The 17,258-nt window shown below is 38.8% G+C and overlaps 2 protein-coding genes across 10 annotated transcripts in view; one reads left to right on the plus strand and one right to left on the minus strand.

Annotated features, from left to right (window-relative positions):
- Positions 1-1,747: 1,747 nt before the first annotated feature.
- zgc:101765 (aldo/keto reductase) lies at positions 1,748-16,827 on the minus strand. Of its 9 annotated transcripts, XM_034290526.1 has the most exons (9): positions 11,689-11,882; positions 11,160-11,252; positions 10,713-10,872; positions 10,489-10,584; positions 5,304-5,333; positions 4,723-5,057; positions 2,847-3,096; positions 2,305-2,463; positions 1,748-2,220 (listed from the first exon to the last, which is right to left on the minus strand). In XM_034290526.1, exons 4-9 carry the CDS (start codon positions 10,519-10,521, stop codon positions 2,041-2,043), a joined length of 987 nt encoding a protein of 328 aa, XP_034146417.1. In that variant the 5' UTR covers positions 10,522-10,584; positions 10,713-10,872; positions 11,160-11,252; positions 11,689-11,882; the 3' UTR covers positions 1,748-2,040. The 9 variants fall into 9 exon arrangements, with proteins under 9 accessions (XP_034146417.1, XP_034146416.1, XP_034146419.1 ...); XM_034290525.1 differs by having other exon boundaries at positions 10,489-10,872; positions 11,689-11,881; XM_034290528.1 differs by having other exon boundaries at positions 4,723-4,956; positions 10,489-10,872; positions 11,689-11,880.
- Positions 16,451-17,258, plus strand: part of gpha2 (glycoprotein hormone subunit alpha 2) — a 40,197-nt gene continuing 39,389 nt past the window's right edge. The window contains exons 1-2 of the mRNA XM_020043511.2: positions 16,451-16,521; positions 16,808-16,916. Of these exons, the coding sequence (XP_019899070.2) occupies positions 16,816-16,916 (101 nt within the window). The 5' untranslated portion in view covers positions 16,451-16,521; positions 16,808-16,815. The remainder of the gene's footprint in view (positions 16,522-16,807; positions 16,917-17,258) is intronic.

Genomic DNA, 17,258 nt, shown 5'->3' on the forward strand with positions numbered 1-17,258 from the left:
GGGTGCAACTTAGAAGGGATCACTTTAGTCTTTTTTATTTATTTATTTTGCTTAGAAAAGCTTATATCAACCTTTCTGCCTAGCCCCAACACTTACAGATGATCCTACTTTGTTTGCAACCCTTTTGCATATGGATTAAACCTTACATAAAGCAAACATTAGATGGTTATGGCCAAGGGGAACAAATGGGAAAATAATTTTGCAACCATAGTACATAGTACCATAAGTAGTCATCAGTAATAGGTCATTTTCACCAGGGGTAATACGGGTTGATGCAGGATTTAGCAATCCATTAATGTATGATGAACTGCCTTTCTTTAAGGAGTTAGGCCTTTTTCTGTGACTTGACCCTGGCTGCCAGCACTACTACCTACCGCCTTAGGCATCAGGCTCAGTCACACTATTTTGTTCTCAGACACTTCTGCCTGAATGCGCAGTCTGGACAAACATGTCCAAGTTTGCCTTCATTAGCTAATAAGAGAAACCTCCAGCAGGTGGTCCTAATCAGCCTCTTTTACTATCTGTCAACCAATCTCCCTCAGTACCTTCAGTATGACTCCAGTCATGCAGTTCAGAAAAAAAAATATGCTTTGATCGATAAGGTCCCTGCCATAGAACTCACTCCTGGTTAGGCCAACTTTGAATGGTTGATTTCCCCAGGCTTAAATAAACTGTGCGTAATAGCATTGGGACAAGGTTGGGTTGTTGACAAGCACAAATAGTCAGGGTGCCTTCTGCATCACAAAGTTGCAAAGTTTTACCCTACGGTGTCCCGAGCATGCTGGTTGTCTTTCACTTAGGCCATTCACGACAGGATGTTTTTCACCCCCACACTTAAGATGGGAAAGTAGAGCAACTTTTTATGGGTATTTTTTCTGCTTTACCTGATAATTCCTTCCACCAAACAAAATATTTCAGTTGTGTTAAATTCCAAAGTTTCTTCAACATGATCCAAAAGCTGTTGAGTTCATGTTCATTCTTCCTATAGTTATAGTTCTTATCTCAAAATAATAATTTAGCAAAAGGAAGAAAGATTTGAGATGAAAAACCTAGCGATTTCTGGATGCAAATGTTTTGAACTACACCTAAGTGAGTTTACAGATTGTGTCATAAACATTCTAAAAACTTCAATCTAGTTTATCAAGCAAAAGGATCAACAGATGTGATGTCACATTGTAGAGTGGAGTAATAATTTCTTTGTTGCTAAGCATTTTGCCAGACCAAGAGTTTGTCAGCTAAAACATTTGTTTGGCTGAATGAATACACCCTTAGTGTCACATGCCCTGGTGGAACAATTTAACAAAGTACTGGAGTTGAGGGGTCAGTAGTATATCATCGCTATTAATGTCCATCAAGGAGCAGATCCAATGTGTTCTTTCAAACGTTTTCCGTTTTGACAGTGCATTCATATTTTGCAACCGATGGTAACTGCTGTGTTTTGTAATGTTGTGGTGTTGAATGTACCCTGGTCAAGCTAAAATGGGCTCTAATAGAGACTGAACCCTATTCAAGGGAAGTGTTGCCTTGCAGTCATCTCGGGTTAAGTCTCAAATGGCACCCTATTCCCTACAATCATGCACTATTCCTTATCGAATGCACTACCAAAGTAGCACATTCTATAGGGAAAAGGGTGCCATTTGGGATTTCATGTATTACTTGAATCCCTTTCTTATTTTTGTGCTAAAAAAAATAAACAATGACTTTTGTAAATATATTTTCGCTTGATGACCACTTCATGTACAACTAGTGTAAGTAAACAATTTTATTAACCAACATTTGCTTGTAAAATACTAGTTTTTCCATCTACAGAAAATGTGCATTCATTTTAATGAAAGACAAATGACCCATTGTCAATAACTGTTGTTCTTTGATAATCAAATTGTTAGTAAACATTTTTTATAAAACAAACAACAACAGCATTGATCTTGGAATCGTGAGAGGTCAATGTGTAGTATAAGAAATTAAGTCAGTTCAAGAATCTTGGTTTAAAATGTACATTTCAGCTATAGGTCCATCTGCTAATCCGCTGGTGTACCTAGGTTAAACTACATGAGAGGGGTCCCAGCAGTATTTCTGTCCACTCTCCATATTTCCCAGCCTCTCCATATCTTCAGGTTTTAGGTCAAAGTCAAACACACGTGCATTCTCTGCTACCCTAGAAGGGTGAGATGACTTGGGCAGGACAGGGACCCCCTGTTGGACAGCCCACCTCAGAAGAACCTGTCAAACAAAGTATTAGGCAATAAAAGGAAGGAAATTGATGAAATGACAAACTACCACTCCAAGAACACTATCCACACTAACCTGTGCAGGACTTCGTCCGCACCCCTTAGCTACCTGGACTACCAGAGGGTCCTGGAGGAGAGAACCAGTGCCTAGAGAGGAGTATGCCTGGAAACATACACTCTCTTCCCTACACAGGCGCCTCAAGTCTTCCTGGACCAGACATGGGTGAAACTCCACCTGGAGGTGGAACAAGATTTTTACATATGATTTTTAAAATAGTAATACATAATTGGAAGTATGCTCTCATCTTCATGACCCATTGAGGGGTAAAACAAACCATCAACCCACATAGACTAAAGCAGTGTAAACAGCCTAAAAAGGGGCGGGGACATGTTGCGAGCCAGAGTTCACGCATGTGTCGGTCTGATGTATATTCATTTACTCAAAGTGACAAATACATTCTGGAGAACACTTACCCAGAGCCTCTTACCTCATTGCATTCAACTAAATGTTGATAAGACTGTGTTTTTGTGAGGATACATTATTGCAAGAAAGACAGTACAGCATTATCGTGTCTATAGTTCTAGCTAATAATCACCCCAAACATTGCTTTTGTTTACCTGTAATACCGCAGGTTTGACCCGACACACATCCAGCAGCTCTTTCATATGTCCAGGGGTGTAGTTGGACACACCTATAGCCCTCAGCCTTCCTTGGGTGTGGAGCTCCTCTAACTCTTCCCAGCTCTGGGCTCTGTTCTTTGGATTCCTCAGGTCTCCCACCCCCAGGCCTTGGGTCCCAGGCCAGTGGATCAGGTATAGGTCTATATATTCTAGATCCAGAAGTTCTAGACTCCTCAGAGCTCCTTCCCTGTCAAACAGTTAGAAATGTAAACTTTACAATACAAAAATATATCAATGGGTCATATTTCTGGTGAAAGATGATCTTGGGTTTAGCATTTACCCCGACTATTAGTTAAGGTCAGGGACTATACACTAGAAATTTATGTATGGGGGGGCTAAGCCTCGTTTTGGTGGGTCTAGGCATTCTCCCTAAAACATTTTCATCATGTAAAATCTAGGTTGGCTAAAAGTATACCTGTCTCATAATTTGTGATAGACATTGATCTGACTTTAATTCAATCCATATAAGGAAATTAAAGTCCACTGTGTACTCATCCATTCAACATCAACAAAAGGCTTAAAAGCGGCTGTATTATGTAGCCAAAATACTTATGTCAACAAGTTTATAGTAAATTATACTATATATTAATCTAAATACACTACATGTTCTGTTCTGTTTTCAGGGGAAATTAATATTTTCAATAGTTGGTTAGTGACGTAGATTACAACCCCATATTATCGGCCATGTCCCCACCTTACTATTTTGTTGAATTACATTATAATTACATTTGATCTGTATTACAAATAACTGATCGTAGTCTTCTCTGAAGTGTCTACTAGAAAGTTGTAGCTAGCTTTCTCGTCTTCCGGTAAAGAAAAAAAAAAAGAAGACTGATCACTTTGACATTACATCACATCTAGTCTGTTGCGCAAGTTGAATTTACATCTTGATTGTTTTCACGTGATGTCACAGCATATGGGAATGCCCACTTGGCGGGCAAAACAAACTCTCCTTCCAATGCCCTCCACCGATGGTTTACCTGACATTGGGAAAACATTATATTTTTACCGGTACATTTGTCACAAGATTCTTGGTTATACTGGCTGCACTATGCTACACTGATCACCAATAGAACCAACGGTAATTTAGCAGTATACTTTTCTTTGACAATGCCGAATTTGTTCACCTCCCAAACAACTGCATTATTGACCCACCCTGATCGAATGTACATATAGCTGTCTACTTTTGTACGCTTTCATTTTGGTAATAGTGTAAGGGGATGGATTCTTCACAAGGTATATATGTACACATTCCCAATGTTTAGCCCCGGCAGGAATTTAACGAGGTAAATAACGCAGCGGAGGCTGTATATGGGTTTCAGACTTGTAGTGTGTTTGCATATGATTGCTGTTCATGTGATGTGATCTAAACACTATGTCCAATATGTCCAGCTTGTGCAGTAGCTCCATAGAATTCCATGTTTAGACGCCATGTTTCTGCAATGTTTTGCCCACCAGGCTGTCAGAGCAACCACCTGACTGAAAACAATGAATTGAGGGTGGCCGATATTAGGGAGACGTTAGCTACTATTTACAGAGCGAGTTACGTTCAAAGCATCAAACTAAACCAAACATGTTGGCAAATGAATGTGGTTCTATAACATTTCTATACAATTTGTAAGATGTTTAGATGCGATGGAACGGTTGACGAAAAAAGAAATCACAGAAAATATATTGAGAGATGTATTGATTTATTTAGGGAGAGCTAAATAATAATTTAGGGGGGCTAAAGCAACCTTAAAATGGGCCTAAAGACGTCCCTGGTGAAGGTTAAGGATTGAGAAAATGTGTGAGGAAAAGTTATTTTACATACCTGGCTTTGACACCCTGGTCCTTGGGGCCAAGCTTGCTGGTGATAAAAATGTCCTCTCTGGTGAGGCCATGTTTTGGGAGGAGTTGTCGGAGGGCATGGCCCAGGTCTGTTTCGTTCCGGTAGACAGAGGCTGTGTCAAAGGACCGGTAGCCGGAGGAAAGGGCACTGTCGACCACCTGGAGGGTATCTTCAGGGCCGCGGAGCTGAAAGGTACCCAGCCCCAGGAGAGGCATTCTGGCCCCAGTGTTAAGCAGGACAAAGGGAGTCAGGGAGGATAGAGTTGAGGAATCAGGGAAGAAAGAAGGCTGAGGGTCACAGTCTGACATTGAAGGTATCTGGACATAGGGGAAGAAGATAAATGGAAGGAGAGTGGTACAATATCTATTGAGGATGGGAAGAAGGCAATCATGGGGCTGTACATCAGGCACAGTAAGGAGCTGGTGAAACTTATGGTTAGTATTGCCAGCTTATGTTACTAGTAGTAGAATACTATGTTCCTTCTTAGGGCTTCATATCAACTTTCATTTGTTATACGGGTAGAATACACAAGGTACAGACAGACCATTCAATTAAATTCTTACTTGGCAGGTTCTCTCCCAACAGCAAATCAACTATAGAAACACAAGAGTGGATACAGTGAAAAACTGTTTAAAATCATTTGAATTCCCTTCTCTATTGTACATCAAATGCTAACTTTTGTTTTGCGGCACTTATTTTATACACTTCAAGGTCAAAATGTACTGCAAAACTTTTTGCTTGACCCATCACGGTTGTACCTTGACCTACAGATGTAATATCCACAGCACCAAACATGGCGGATCAACTAATGTTTCGTTTCATAATACCAAGTACTTTTTGACAAAGCGCACAAACAGTACAAAGACAATTTATTTTAAGAACTTTCATTTAACCAAGAAAAAACTCCTTGAAATTAAGAATCTCTTTTACAAGAGTGTCCTGGTCAAGACAGGCAGCAGCACAACTAACAGTTTCAGAAATAAAACATGACAATTACAATGAAAATGCACAAATTACAGGATCATAAAATATCAAAAGATATTCATCAATGTTTGTCACAAGTCATCAACTTCAGGGATCAAACAGATCCATCAGTCAAAACATCTACTGCCAGATAAGCCTCCCTCCATGTCATAAAATTACTTTAAAAGCATCCAGTGAGACCAGCTCACAAAGATTCAGGTGTTTTTGCAAATGATTCAAAGCAGAGGGAGCAGCATATTTAAACACACTTTTTCCCAATTCAGTACAGACTTTAGGGAAGGTAAAAATAAGCCCTGGGAACGAAGACAATACCTTCCCATTTTTTTCTCATGAATATAGAGCTGTAGGTCAGATGGAAGCAGACCAAAAATAGCTTTATAAATAAAAATATGCCAATAATTATATGTATGGGTGGACAATCCAACCCGAGCGTACAAGGAGCAATGGTCAGTAGGGCTATAGAATTTGTAACAAACCTCAGTGCTCCATAGTAAACAGTATCCAACGTGTGTAGACTTTGCGTGGATGCATGCATATATAAATATAACACCACAATGATTTTAAAGCCAATATTTGGAAGAGCATAGCTGTAAAACTCCAGTGTTCAGACGGTGAGCTTGTGACTGGCAGCAGTACATAGAATTAAATAAGTTAGTGTAATTGTATCATAGATCTTTTAGATCCTTCATGCCATGGTCTTTGCTTCTACGTTATCTAGCTAATTTCAGCTAGCGGCTACATTTATTTTAAAATGTTTGTTGCTGACTTGGTGTGGTTTTACTATGATACATGTTGTTTGAAAAGTTTGTGGAAAAATCTGTGACATTTGTGAGAAGGAAGAGGAGAATGTTTATAAGTTTATTTTAAAATGTCTCGTCAGCAGTAATGAAAACTTTTAATTCAATCTTTTTTTGAACAGGACCTGTAGTAATTTAGATCAGCAGGAAGAAGCGCAGCAGCAGGATGAACATCACTGTGAGGTGGGACCAGTGTGAGTCAGGGCCAGGGGACCAGTGTGAGGCGGGGCCAGAGGACCAGGCAGGGAATGAAAGTGAGGAAGAGTGTGTGTCAGCTGTTGCACAGCCAAGGGAAAGCAGAAGGTAACACAGAGGGACCTGTTATGCCACATTTTCACTGGTGCCAAACACTGGTGTTTTACCCTAAAGTCCTGATTCTTTTCTGTTTCCACTGACACGGGCCAGGGCCAGTCGGCCAATAGGCCATGGTCGAGTAGCCCGGCTCTCACTTGGTGCCAAGCCCCGGATTTTAGGATTTAGGGCGGGGTTTGAGGATTGACGTGTGGGGTGGTGTGAAAACACTGCATGTTGTGCTATTCGAATAGCGATGTGTATCATTTGCTTAGTCTTTAGGCTTCTCCTAACGGTTTTCATACGATCTAACGAACAGATGCCTGATAAAATAAAGAAAATGAAGCAACAGTACAGGGAAGCAAAGACTCAGAACGGAAAGAGTTAGAACAACTGAATGTGGTGCGATACCACTGACTCAATAGAAAAACATAGCGCTGAGACCGAGACGTTGCCTGCAGACCCTATTACAACATAAAATTACCTCAGAATTCTCCCAAATCCTTCTATTAAAAGTAGATATTTTTGACAAAATACTCATCAAACTAAATAATGAATACACTGGCTTACAGTTAGGCTACTAGTGTTATGAATGTAGGTGGAGAAGGAGCCCGTCGCAGGAGTTTGAGGTGCTTTACACTGGTGCTTTACCCTAGCACCAGGGTCACACCAGTGATTTATGCTAATGTTGGCTCCAGACATTTCTGTTTCCACTATACATTTGGTACCAAGGACTTAAGGAGGGGCTCAGGTGGGGAGGGAGGAGTAAACTATCAACGAGATTACATTTTCCAGTTACAAAAAATAAAATGCAATATTTTTCTGGTAATAAAACGCCATGCTCAGTTGGTCTCCAATACCGCGTTTAAACTTAAGTAATTCAACAAATGTCTTGCTCAAACTCCTGCCACTGGCTCCTTCTCCAACTACACTCATAACACTGCAACTGTAAGCCAATGTATTCCATTATTTAGTTTGGTAAGTATTTTGTCAAAACCATCTACCTTTAATAGAAGGATTTGGTACAATTGAGGTAATTTTGTTGTTATAGGTTCTGTAAGCTACTCTTCGGTTTCAGCACTCCGTTTTTGCCGGACCGCGAAAGCGGAGCCAGCCTAGAAGAGCGAATGTCTTACTGAGTGCCTGACTGACTAGCCCCCTGGTTCAATAGTGTAGTGGTTAGAGATGCGGGCTATGGATCTACAGGTCCCTCTTTCGACTCCCGTAACTATCAAAATAAATTAGGCCTGAGGTTCAGGACAGATAAAGACTTCGCTGGCTATAACCTTATGTAGCTACGTAATAGAAAGCCTAAAACAAAACAGTTCTGGTGGATATTAGGATTTGTTCAGGATAGACAAACATTTCACTGCCTACACGATTCGTCTTTTCACTTGACAAAAAAAAGTCTGTTATTATCACCTACATTGATATGTCAGTCACTGTTAAAACAGCCAGTGGCAAAAGAGGATTTGTTCAGGATAGACAAAAACATTGCTGGCTACAACCTACAATAGCTACAGGAAGCCTAAAATGAAATAGTTTACTGTAGTGATGGCCAAACGAGGCTTCATTAGCGTTATTTTAGCAGCAGGAAATGATGCTGGCAGCACTCAGATTTTCATTATTACAATAAAAGCCATCATTGAAATTTATAGGGCCATACACTCTAGTATGTAAAAAAGAACAGACAAGAAAAACAATGGAACGGACATTGAACATAAAATAAGAGACTAGATTGACAGACTAGATATTAACTATATCACCTTATAATTATGATTTATTTTGAAAAAGAAAATCTGAGTTAGCGCTGCTAGCATAATATCCTGCAGCTAGAAGAACGCTAATGAAGCCTCGAATGGCCATCACTAGTTTACTGTTATATTGCAACTATTTCTAGTGGATTTTTTAATTGTCTTAGGATTTCTTCCGGATAGTCAAACACTTCGCTGGCTACACGATTCTCTCGTCTTTTCACTTGACGAAACAGCCCATTATTGTCACCTATATTGATTATTACAGTAGTTATTGTATCAATGTCATTCTCTAATGGCTAATAAGCTGTTAAAACGGCCAGTGGCAAAAGCCATACAGTTAATAGAGGCTATTCGTGGTGGAGGTAAACTTAATAAGAAACATTAAGTTTAAGTCAATACTTAATGGGGTCTAGCAACATATTACTGGCTAATAAGATTTTTAAACAGCCAGTGGCAAAAGTCATACAGTTCATAAATACTAGATAAGAAAAATTTCTCAGTTTAACACATTGGTTAATGGTGTCTAACAAAATATTCAAACTTGATGTAATGTTAATGCATGACAAAATTATATGTCAAGAGGCTACACTGACACCCGGTAATGTTCAGCTCCATGGTGTAGTGGTTAATGACAGCCTTTCACGTGGGTGATCCGGGTTCGAATCTCGAGAGGGCTGCCACGATCAAGCCTTTCTATTGTGGGCCGGCTGAACTTGGCTTGCCTGGTTTCTTGTTCTATTGAGTCAATGGTATCGTACCACATTCGGTTGTTCCAACTCTTTCCATTCTGAGTTTTTGCTTACCTGTACTGCTGCTTCACTGCTATTCGAATAACACAACAAGGCATTTTCTATTGAGTCAATGGCATCGTACCACCTTGCCGCATTTTCACAACACGTCATGCGTTAATCCTGCAAACCCCGCCCCAAGTCATACAGTCCGGGGCTTGGCACCAAGTGAGAGCAGACTGGCCCTGGGCCGTGTCAATGGAAACAGAAAAATAAAAGGGGGGCTTTAGGGTAAAACACCAGTGTTTGGCACCAATGGAAACATGGCACTACTGTAGAACTGCAATTTTTTTGTGCTGTTGGAAATATATAGATCATATTATTTGAAAATAAACAATGTCAATTGCAAACTGACTTTTGCTGGTCACGTGTTTTATTGTCAGTCATCATAAGGTTTTAGAAATGTATATTTGTAAAAACAAGATACAAAATGCTGGGTGTTAGAATTAACTTTGAATGAATATTTTTTTTGAAATAGATTGTATTTGCCAGCTAAAATATAAATATCAAGCAATGTATTAATTATTTATAAAATCTTTTAATGAACACTATATTGGGATGATTAGAATTATTTACAATTTGGAACATTTACTAGGAACAACTGAAAATTGGCCATCAGAAAGATAGACCTCTGTGCACATGATCATACTGCCAAGGAACCTGTCCGACAGGTGAGACAAAATAGTTCCTAAAAGTATCCCACACCCTCAACATCTCTGCCGATGCTCTGTTTCCCCGAAGGCTTCTGATCTAGCACGCCCTCATCCTCAACTTAATCTCTGCTCATATCCTCCTCCCCCTGGTGATGAGCTTCTGACCGGAAGTAATTGCAGAGGATGCAGCTGGCTTTGATGATCCCGTCAGCTGCGTCTGGACAGACCTGCATCCGACGCTGGTACACTCTCCAACGCTGGGTAGAAATGCCAAAGGCAATTTCTGATATGCGATAGGCTCGACAGGCGGTAATTAAATATGCACATTTCTTCTGGAATGCACTGTCCAGGATATAGCCGGTGGAGGTATGGCTTCATGGGGAAGGCCTCATCTCCTACCATCACAAATGGCACTGGCCCAAACTCTGGAGGAGATGGGGGTGGGGATGGTGGTGGCGGCACATGCAAAATCCCTTACTGGAGGTCTGGGAATTAGCAAAGGTTCCTCCATCGCTGTTGCTGCCAAAGGCACCGACGTCAACTGCTAGGAACCAGTAATCTGCATTCACCAAAGCTAGGAGGAAAGCAGAGAATGTTCCTTTATAATTATGGAACTGGGAGCCTGAATTTGCTGGGGCCTGGATGACAACGTGCTTGCCATCGAGTGCTCCTATACAATTTGTGAAATTGGAATCTCCTGACTGTGTTCTCCCAGAGGTCCTCCGATGATGATGGCAAGAAGGTTTCCCCTCATGTGGTATCAGACCACATCACAGGTGTCCTTAACCATTTTTCCGCAGTTGAGACACCTAAGCAAAAACTAGCTGCTATGGTGGTGAATGAATCCTCAGTGCTGAGGAATCTACAAAAGAAACAAAGGCAATCAGATAGGTTATACACTATACAGCTCCGGACAAAATTAAGAGACCACTGCACCTTATGTATCTATCTTATCTCTCACTTCGGGTGAAAATACAGCTCTACCTTTTCAAATTAAAAGAGTTATGGCTATTTAGGTGGCTTCAGTTATTTACATACCCATTACACTAATCACAAACCACTAGTAACCGTGCCCAGTTTAACTTCTTTTAGATTACCTTCATAACCAAACATGTATACATGCCCAAATTAACTACGATAATGTTTTACCTATGACAAACAGCTATAGGCGCTGCTCCGGGTCAAACAGCTCCCTGAAGTTGGTCCTCTGCCTCCTCAGGTGCATCTCCAGGGCCGCCTCAACTGTGCCACGGATATCGTGAAATAGATGCGGAAGCGGCTGTGTATAGTTTTTGTGCAAAACATTCGCCCACGAATACTACGCTTTTTCGCCTCGTTTATTCGTTTCGCTCTTGATGTGTAAAGGCATTAAAATCTGGTGTATGCAAGTTTGTTGCTATCAGGTGGAGGGATGTTTAAATTGCACAATAGTGAATAGCAAACTGCGTCTGTGCATTTGGCTATTTAGCCTACCAAGACCGCGCAGATGTTGGTATATTTGTGTTGCAATGCATGTTAATCACAGTAAAAAAGCGTGTTACGTACTTTAGCTAGCTAATGGTAGTAGTATATCTTTACATAGCGTCGTGTGAAACAACAACACGTGCAGTGTATACCTCGTTAACGACCACGTCCAAGTGCATTATAGATACCAATTACGTTTAAATGAAATACTTACAAAAAAAATAGATTCACTGGATACTTTATAATATAGCATGAAGGATGATTAAGTTGTATTTCTTCTTCGTCTTCTAATTTCTTGGCGGATCGCAACTAAAAATGTTTTGCATATACTACCACCTACTGTACCGGAGTGGGAGGCCGGTCACTGCCTACCTACATCATACCCTTCTGCTCAGCCCCGGCTCCCTAAGAAATTGAGACACAGCCCTTGCCACCACCACACTCCCCTTCCCACCCCCAGCAATCCCACTAAATCCCAACTCCTCCCCTCTAACCTTCTCATACAACCTTTCCCTCTCAACATCATACTGCGGGCAATACAACAAAACATGTTCAACTGTTTCTTCCACTAGACACCGATCACACAGACCTGTCTCATGCTTACCTATCACCTTCAAGGAGTTCAGCCCTGTATGCCCTAACCTGAGATGACCCCACATGACCTCTTCCCTCCTGCACACCATATTCCTTAACTCTACCCTCACCAATCACTGTACCCCATAATACCCTCTGCCCTTCCTGCTACCATCCCACTTACTCTGCCAACATTGATAACCCACCCCTTTTACCAATATTTTAATTTCACCTCTTCTTAACCTAACAGCACCTGAACACCCACCCCCTCCTTCCTGTAAAGTTGTATCTGCTAGCTGCAACATTCTTTTGATGTACATATCAAGTCGCCCAAATCTTGTAAGCAACATTTAAAAAACACTTCTGGTTCACAAACATTTTGAAAATTTCAGTAAAGTAAAGGAGGCCAGCGTTTACTTAAAAACTGATATAAATGTAATTTATTGTTTAAGAAAATTTTCTTTTCAAATCATTGACAACAATTAATATTTGTTCATATTTAAGTTCAGTAAAGTAATTTAAATAAAATAAATTAATTTCAATAAAATAATTTCTGTAATTTCAATAAAGATTGGGTATTAAAACATGTTCCAAGGTCAAAATCCAGACAATGCGAATTATTGAATATGGAATACATATTGCCTCATAGCTCAAAAGCTTTTGTATGTGCCACTGAAAAAGCAATCTAGGAAATGTTCAGGAGAGTGTGTAGAGTAAGACAAACCAGTCAAATCATGGGGAATGGTGTGCTACACCTAGCAACACAATATTTCCCAAACCCTCTTTAGCCCCCAATGCAAAACAATTATTTATATGCTAAGAAATCAAGAGGCACTATGTATTTGCAATTGTTTCTGGAATTTTACTCTGCTACTTTTAGCCAAAATGTATGAAGGTAAAACAGCGACATACGTTTTTTAGTTGTAAAAATGCACACTTCTAAATAAATATTTGTAAAATGTGAATACATTTTGTAATTGTAAAAATGTTTTGCAAGCTTGTAAAAAAAATTGCTAACTTATAATTTATTTTGTAGTTGTATAGAAATGTGCATAATTGTGACTAACTTCCTATTTGGAATCATGCAACTCATTAATAACACTTGCCAATGTAAGATACAAATGCTCAGAGTTTTTTCCTAAAAATTTCCCTGGAGCTGTGACAAAATAATTTTTATTTGTATATCACAGTCTGCTGTAGTACATTTCAAAGCGTTTGCAAGCGGAGATACACATGAGGACTGATTGGCAGGCCATGGCTTTGAACTGAATCCATCATGAACGCAACGTTTTCACCTTCTAACAAAAAAATTAAAACAGGGCTAAGCACAGTCGGCTTCTCATAGCCTAGGCCTACCTCAGTTTTAATAGGATAGCAAACCTTTTAGATGATTTTTCCACCAAGCTAAATCAATGCACAAAGTTTTACTGGAGTCTACTAGTCAAATTACTCAAATGTAAATCTAGCAACTAACAAGTAACTTACATGGCTACTACCGTTTTGCCTTTGAAATTGATGTATTTACCACGGGAATAATATAAATTCACTTTGCATGATAAATATTTTGTATTAGACTAGTTTGGGCGTATACATTCCAGTTTAAAATGGTTCACATCACAACATGTATTTCTGTTTATTATTTAATGTGTTCGCATTAATTGTTCAACACATTTGTTTAATCGGCTAGGGCTGTCACCACTGTTTGGCAAAAGGTTAAGACTTAATTTGATACTTTATAGGAATTTCTGCTCCAGAGAACAGGGTACAGTTTCAGTAGGTAACTTGCCATGTCAATTCCTAGCTAATTACTATTTTTTCTGGTGAAGTTATCTAGCCCGTGATTATTCTTATAACTTTTATATTGTTTTCATTCAAAACAGTATATTGTACTTTTCAAATGCATTGTCACATTAAACGAACTGGATAAAAGGTTTGGTATAGTATCAAAAACTGAGGTACGAGCGGGTAGGAGAAGCAGACAATGCCAAGGCCTGTTTTTCCTCCTCTGCAATGCATCACTATAGAGTTTAAACACTGGTGTTCCAGAATCTATTCAGATTGGTTAAAAGGTGAAAACGTGACAGACTCAGTTCATTGTTCAGAAAACCTACGCCATGCCAATCAGAGTCCTCATGGATATCGCCGCTTGCAAACACTGAAACGTAATACCGCAGTCTCTGATTTACAAAAAAAAAAAAGGTCAAAGTTCTAGCGACATTTTTGTGACAAAACTCTGAGCGTCTGTATTTTACATTGGCAAGTGTTATTAATGAGTTGTATGATTCCAAATATCAAGTTAGATACAATTATGCAAATTTTATACAACTACAAAGTTTGCAATACGGTTGCAAATATTTTTTGACAAGTGTGCAAACTCATTTACAACTATAACAATGTGTCGCTGTTTTTCATATCCATTGAGTTACATTATGAAGGTAATACATATTACCCTATACAGAAAAACATTCTATACGCTGCAGTGAATGTACTGCAGGAAATATGCTCTAAAAATATGCTCTAAATGTATGTTCTAACCATCGGAGGTCACCCTTTGCAATTAATTCCTTGTGAACTTTATATGGGGCAGTATTATGTATTTACACTTCTGGTTAGATTCTAACTGCATTTCATTGTACTGTACTTGTACTGTTCAATGACAATAAAATGAAATCTAATCTAATTTCATATGCATTGAGTTACATTGTGGCCAATGGTATGAGCGGAGTAAAATGCCATAAACAATTGCCAATACATAGTGCCTCTTGTTTTTCAGCATATTTTGAATCTACACCCTCTCCTGAACATTTCCTACAATACACTCACTGTGGCGTATAGAAAGGTTCTGTATGATGCAATATCTATCCACTGCACAGTATATTATAATGTGTTGCAATGGGGGAGGAGGTGGAAAGTATAATGTTGCTGGATTTTGCACAAAGAGCCCATATATAACTAAATAGCACTAGCAAATTAACAAGAGTAAGAAAGGAATTTCATTATTAAAATATTAAATGAAAGTTTACTCCATCTCCATTTCTAAATGTGCTCCACCTTAGAATATTATTCATCCTATGTGAAGTACTATTTAAACAGTATTTTTCTTTAGTTTATATTTTTCAATATGTAGATATTCCTTTTATTAACTATATCTTCAAAATATACACTAAGCAAAGCGGCAAAATCGATTAATTTATATATTATTTAGATCGCGTTTTACCGACGACTTTTAATTTGAAGGCAAAATCCGGAAGTCTTATTGTTGCTAGCGAATCTCTAATGTTGCCATCTTAACGGTAATAAAGTACATTCTGTAATGTGACTTTAGGTCATGTCATCCAAAATAATAATCCATAATTAGAAATGCCCTTCCAAATGCTCTCGTTGCCATGACAAAGGGAGCATTACGGTATTCGAATTTTAAAACATGGTTACCCTTCTTACACTTAGGGGATAGATGTTAAATGTAATAACAAATATATTAGATGCATTATTTCCAAATAGTATTTTCCAGATCAGCTAAAAAGGAACTATATCTGCCAGAAGTTGGATGTTGACGTTAGTAGAAAATTAAGAATTCCCTGTTTCCCCCAAAGTTAAGGAATACCACTTAAAATACTACTAAAATACGCTTCTGTTCTTCACTCAAAACTTTCCTTTTGAAATTTTTTGGAAAGGAAAGAAAAAAGTGCAGTGGTCTCTTAATTTTTTCTGTATATCCCTCCAATGAATTCCTTAGAACAAGATTTAATAAGGGGAACAATAACTTCAGGTTCCGTGGGTATGACATGGAACCGACACATTTTCTTCTTATGCACTCAGCAGTAACTTCTGGTTGATGTTGCATGCGTAGTTAAAAAAAAAACGTGTATATTTACCTCCGTTCTCTTTTGACAACGTCCTATTTGATGTTTTTGGTACAGACAATGATTTCTTAATCAACACACTAATCAGCCTCGCCAAATATTTTATTCATAAATTTAGATTTCTTAAAACAATACCCTTGTTGATGATTTTTATGAAGGAACTTCATAAAGGTGTCTTTAAGCAATCTTTAACGTTTATAGTAAGGAAAGGATCGAGCTTATCGTCTCTTTTGTGTATGTACGGTAAAGCTGTTGCAGATGTATAAATATATAGAGATTATTTTTGTGCGAGTTTATTATATACATATCTATTTTTTTTTATCTGCTGGTGTTGTGCTGATGCTATATATCTGATGTAGCGCCGTTTGTACATTGCACTCAGATGAATTTAGGAGTGAGTTTAGGTGGAACTTCCGGTTCGCTATCACCATGGAGACACTACCCAGGACATCGCTGAATGGATATACCATTGGCCAATCACGGTTTGTAGGTGGGGCCGCAAAGATATATTTTTTGATTGACACGCTAGGTCGTCTTGCTTTGGTCGTTACCGTTTTCGGAGAAATACGGTATTGCGGTAAACAGTCGGGAGCAGTAAAACACCAATTTTAGTAAACGATCAGTATTTAAATAATTTGTTAGCTTCACAAATTAACAGTTAGTTTAGAGACAATATTAGCAAGTCAAGTCAATGAAAAAGTTGTTAGCTAGCTAGCTAGTGTTTAAAATAACATTTCCATTGGCTAGCTAAAAAACGACGTTTCAGATTTTTAGATTTTTTTAAATATTGCAAATATGCCTCGTTAAGCTAGTATACCAGTAGTAGACGTGTGTGGGTCATACCTTTCTAATCCAAAACGTATTAATTAATTTAATTATTTTGTTAAACCTCTTCAGTTTGGACCATGCCCATCCGATACTTCTCCTTCCCCTTGCCTGAGACAAGGTTCTTTCAGGCTGAGCAACATGTTTACAAGTTCAAAATCAGGGTTGGCAGCAACTGCAGGTGTGTGTATTCCTGTTTTACTATCTTAGTGAGGACCGAAGGTGTAAAGTAAGGACATTTGGCTGGCTACTTATAAGTTTTATGTGACTTGAGGTTAAGTTTAGGGTCACTGTTAGGTTTACAGTTTTGGACTTATTGGTACTAAATTAACAGTACTCATCATCAAAGTAAAACCAACATGTGTAGGTTTATGTGAGTAAGTGACAGTGTGTGTGAGATATGTAGCTATCAATCATTCTAGAATATAGTGAATGGGATGGTATCAAGAACATGGAAACTATATAATTACATTGAGCCTGGCCTTCCTAATGAATGTTACAACAGCAACAATTGTGTGTCAAG

The sequence above is a fragment of the Esox lucius genome, chromosome 24, assembly GCF_011004845.1.
Source record: "Esox lucius isolate fEsoLuc1 chromosome 24, fEsoLuc1.pri, whole genome shotgun sequence".
Taxonomy (NCBI): domain Eukaryota; kingdom Metazoa; phylum Chordata; class Actinopteri; order Esociformes; family Esocidae; genus Esox; species Esox lucius.

Excerpts from the sequence above, each read along its gene's own strand:
- zgc:101765 (XM_010864834.4), bottom strand. The coding sequence starts at position 11,727 with ATGCTATATTATAAAGTATCCAGTGAATCTATTTTTTTT. Across the intron at positions 5,334-11,688 it reads CCAGTGAATCTATTTTTTTT|TTGATTTGCTGTTGGGAGAG; the intron begins GTAAGTATTTCA and ends GTGTTTCTATAG. Across the intron at positions 2,464-2,846 it reads TCAAACCTGCGGTATTACAG|GTGGAGTTTCACCCATGTCT; the intron begins GTAAACAAAAGC and ends TTCCACCTCCAG.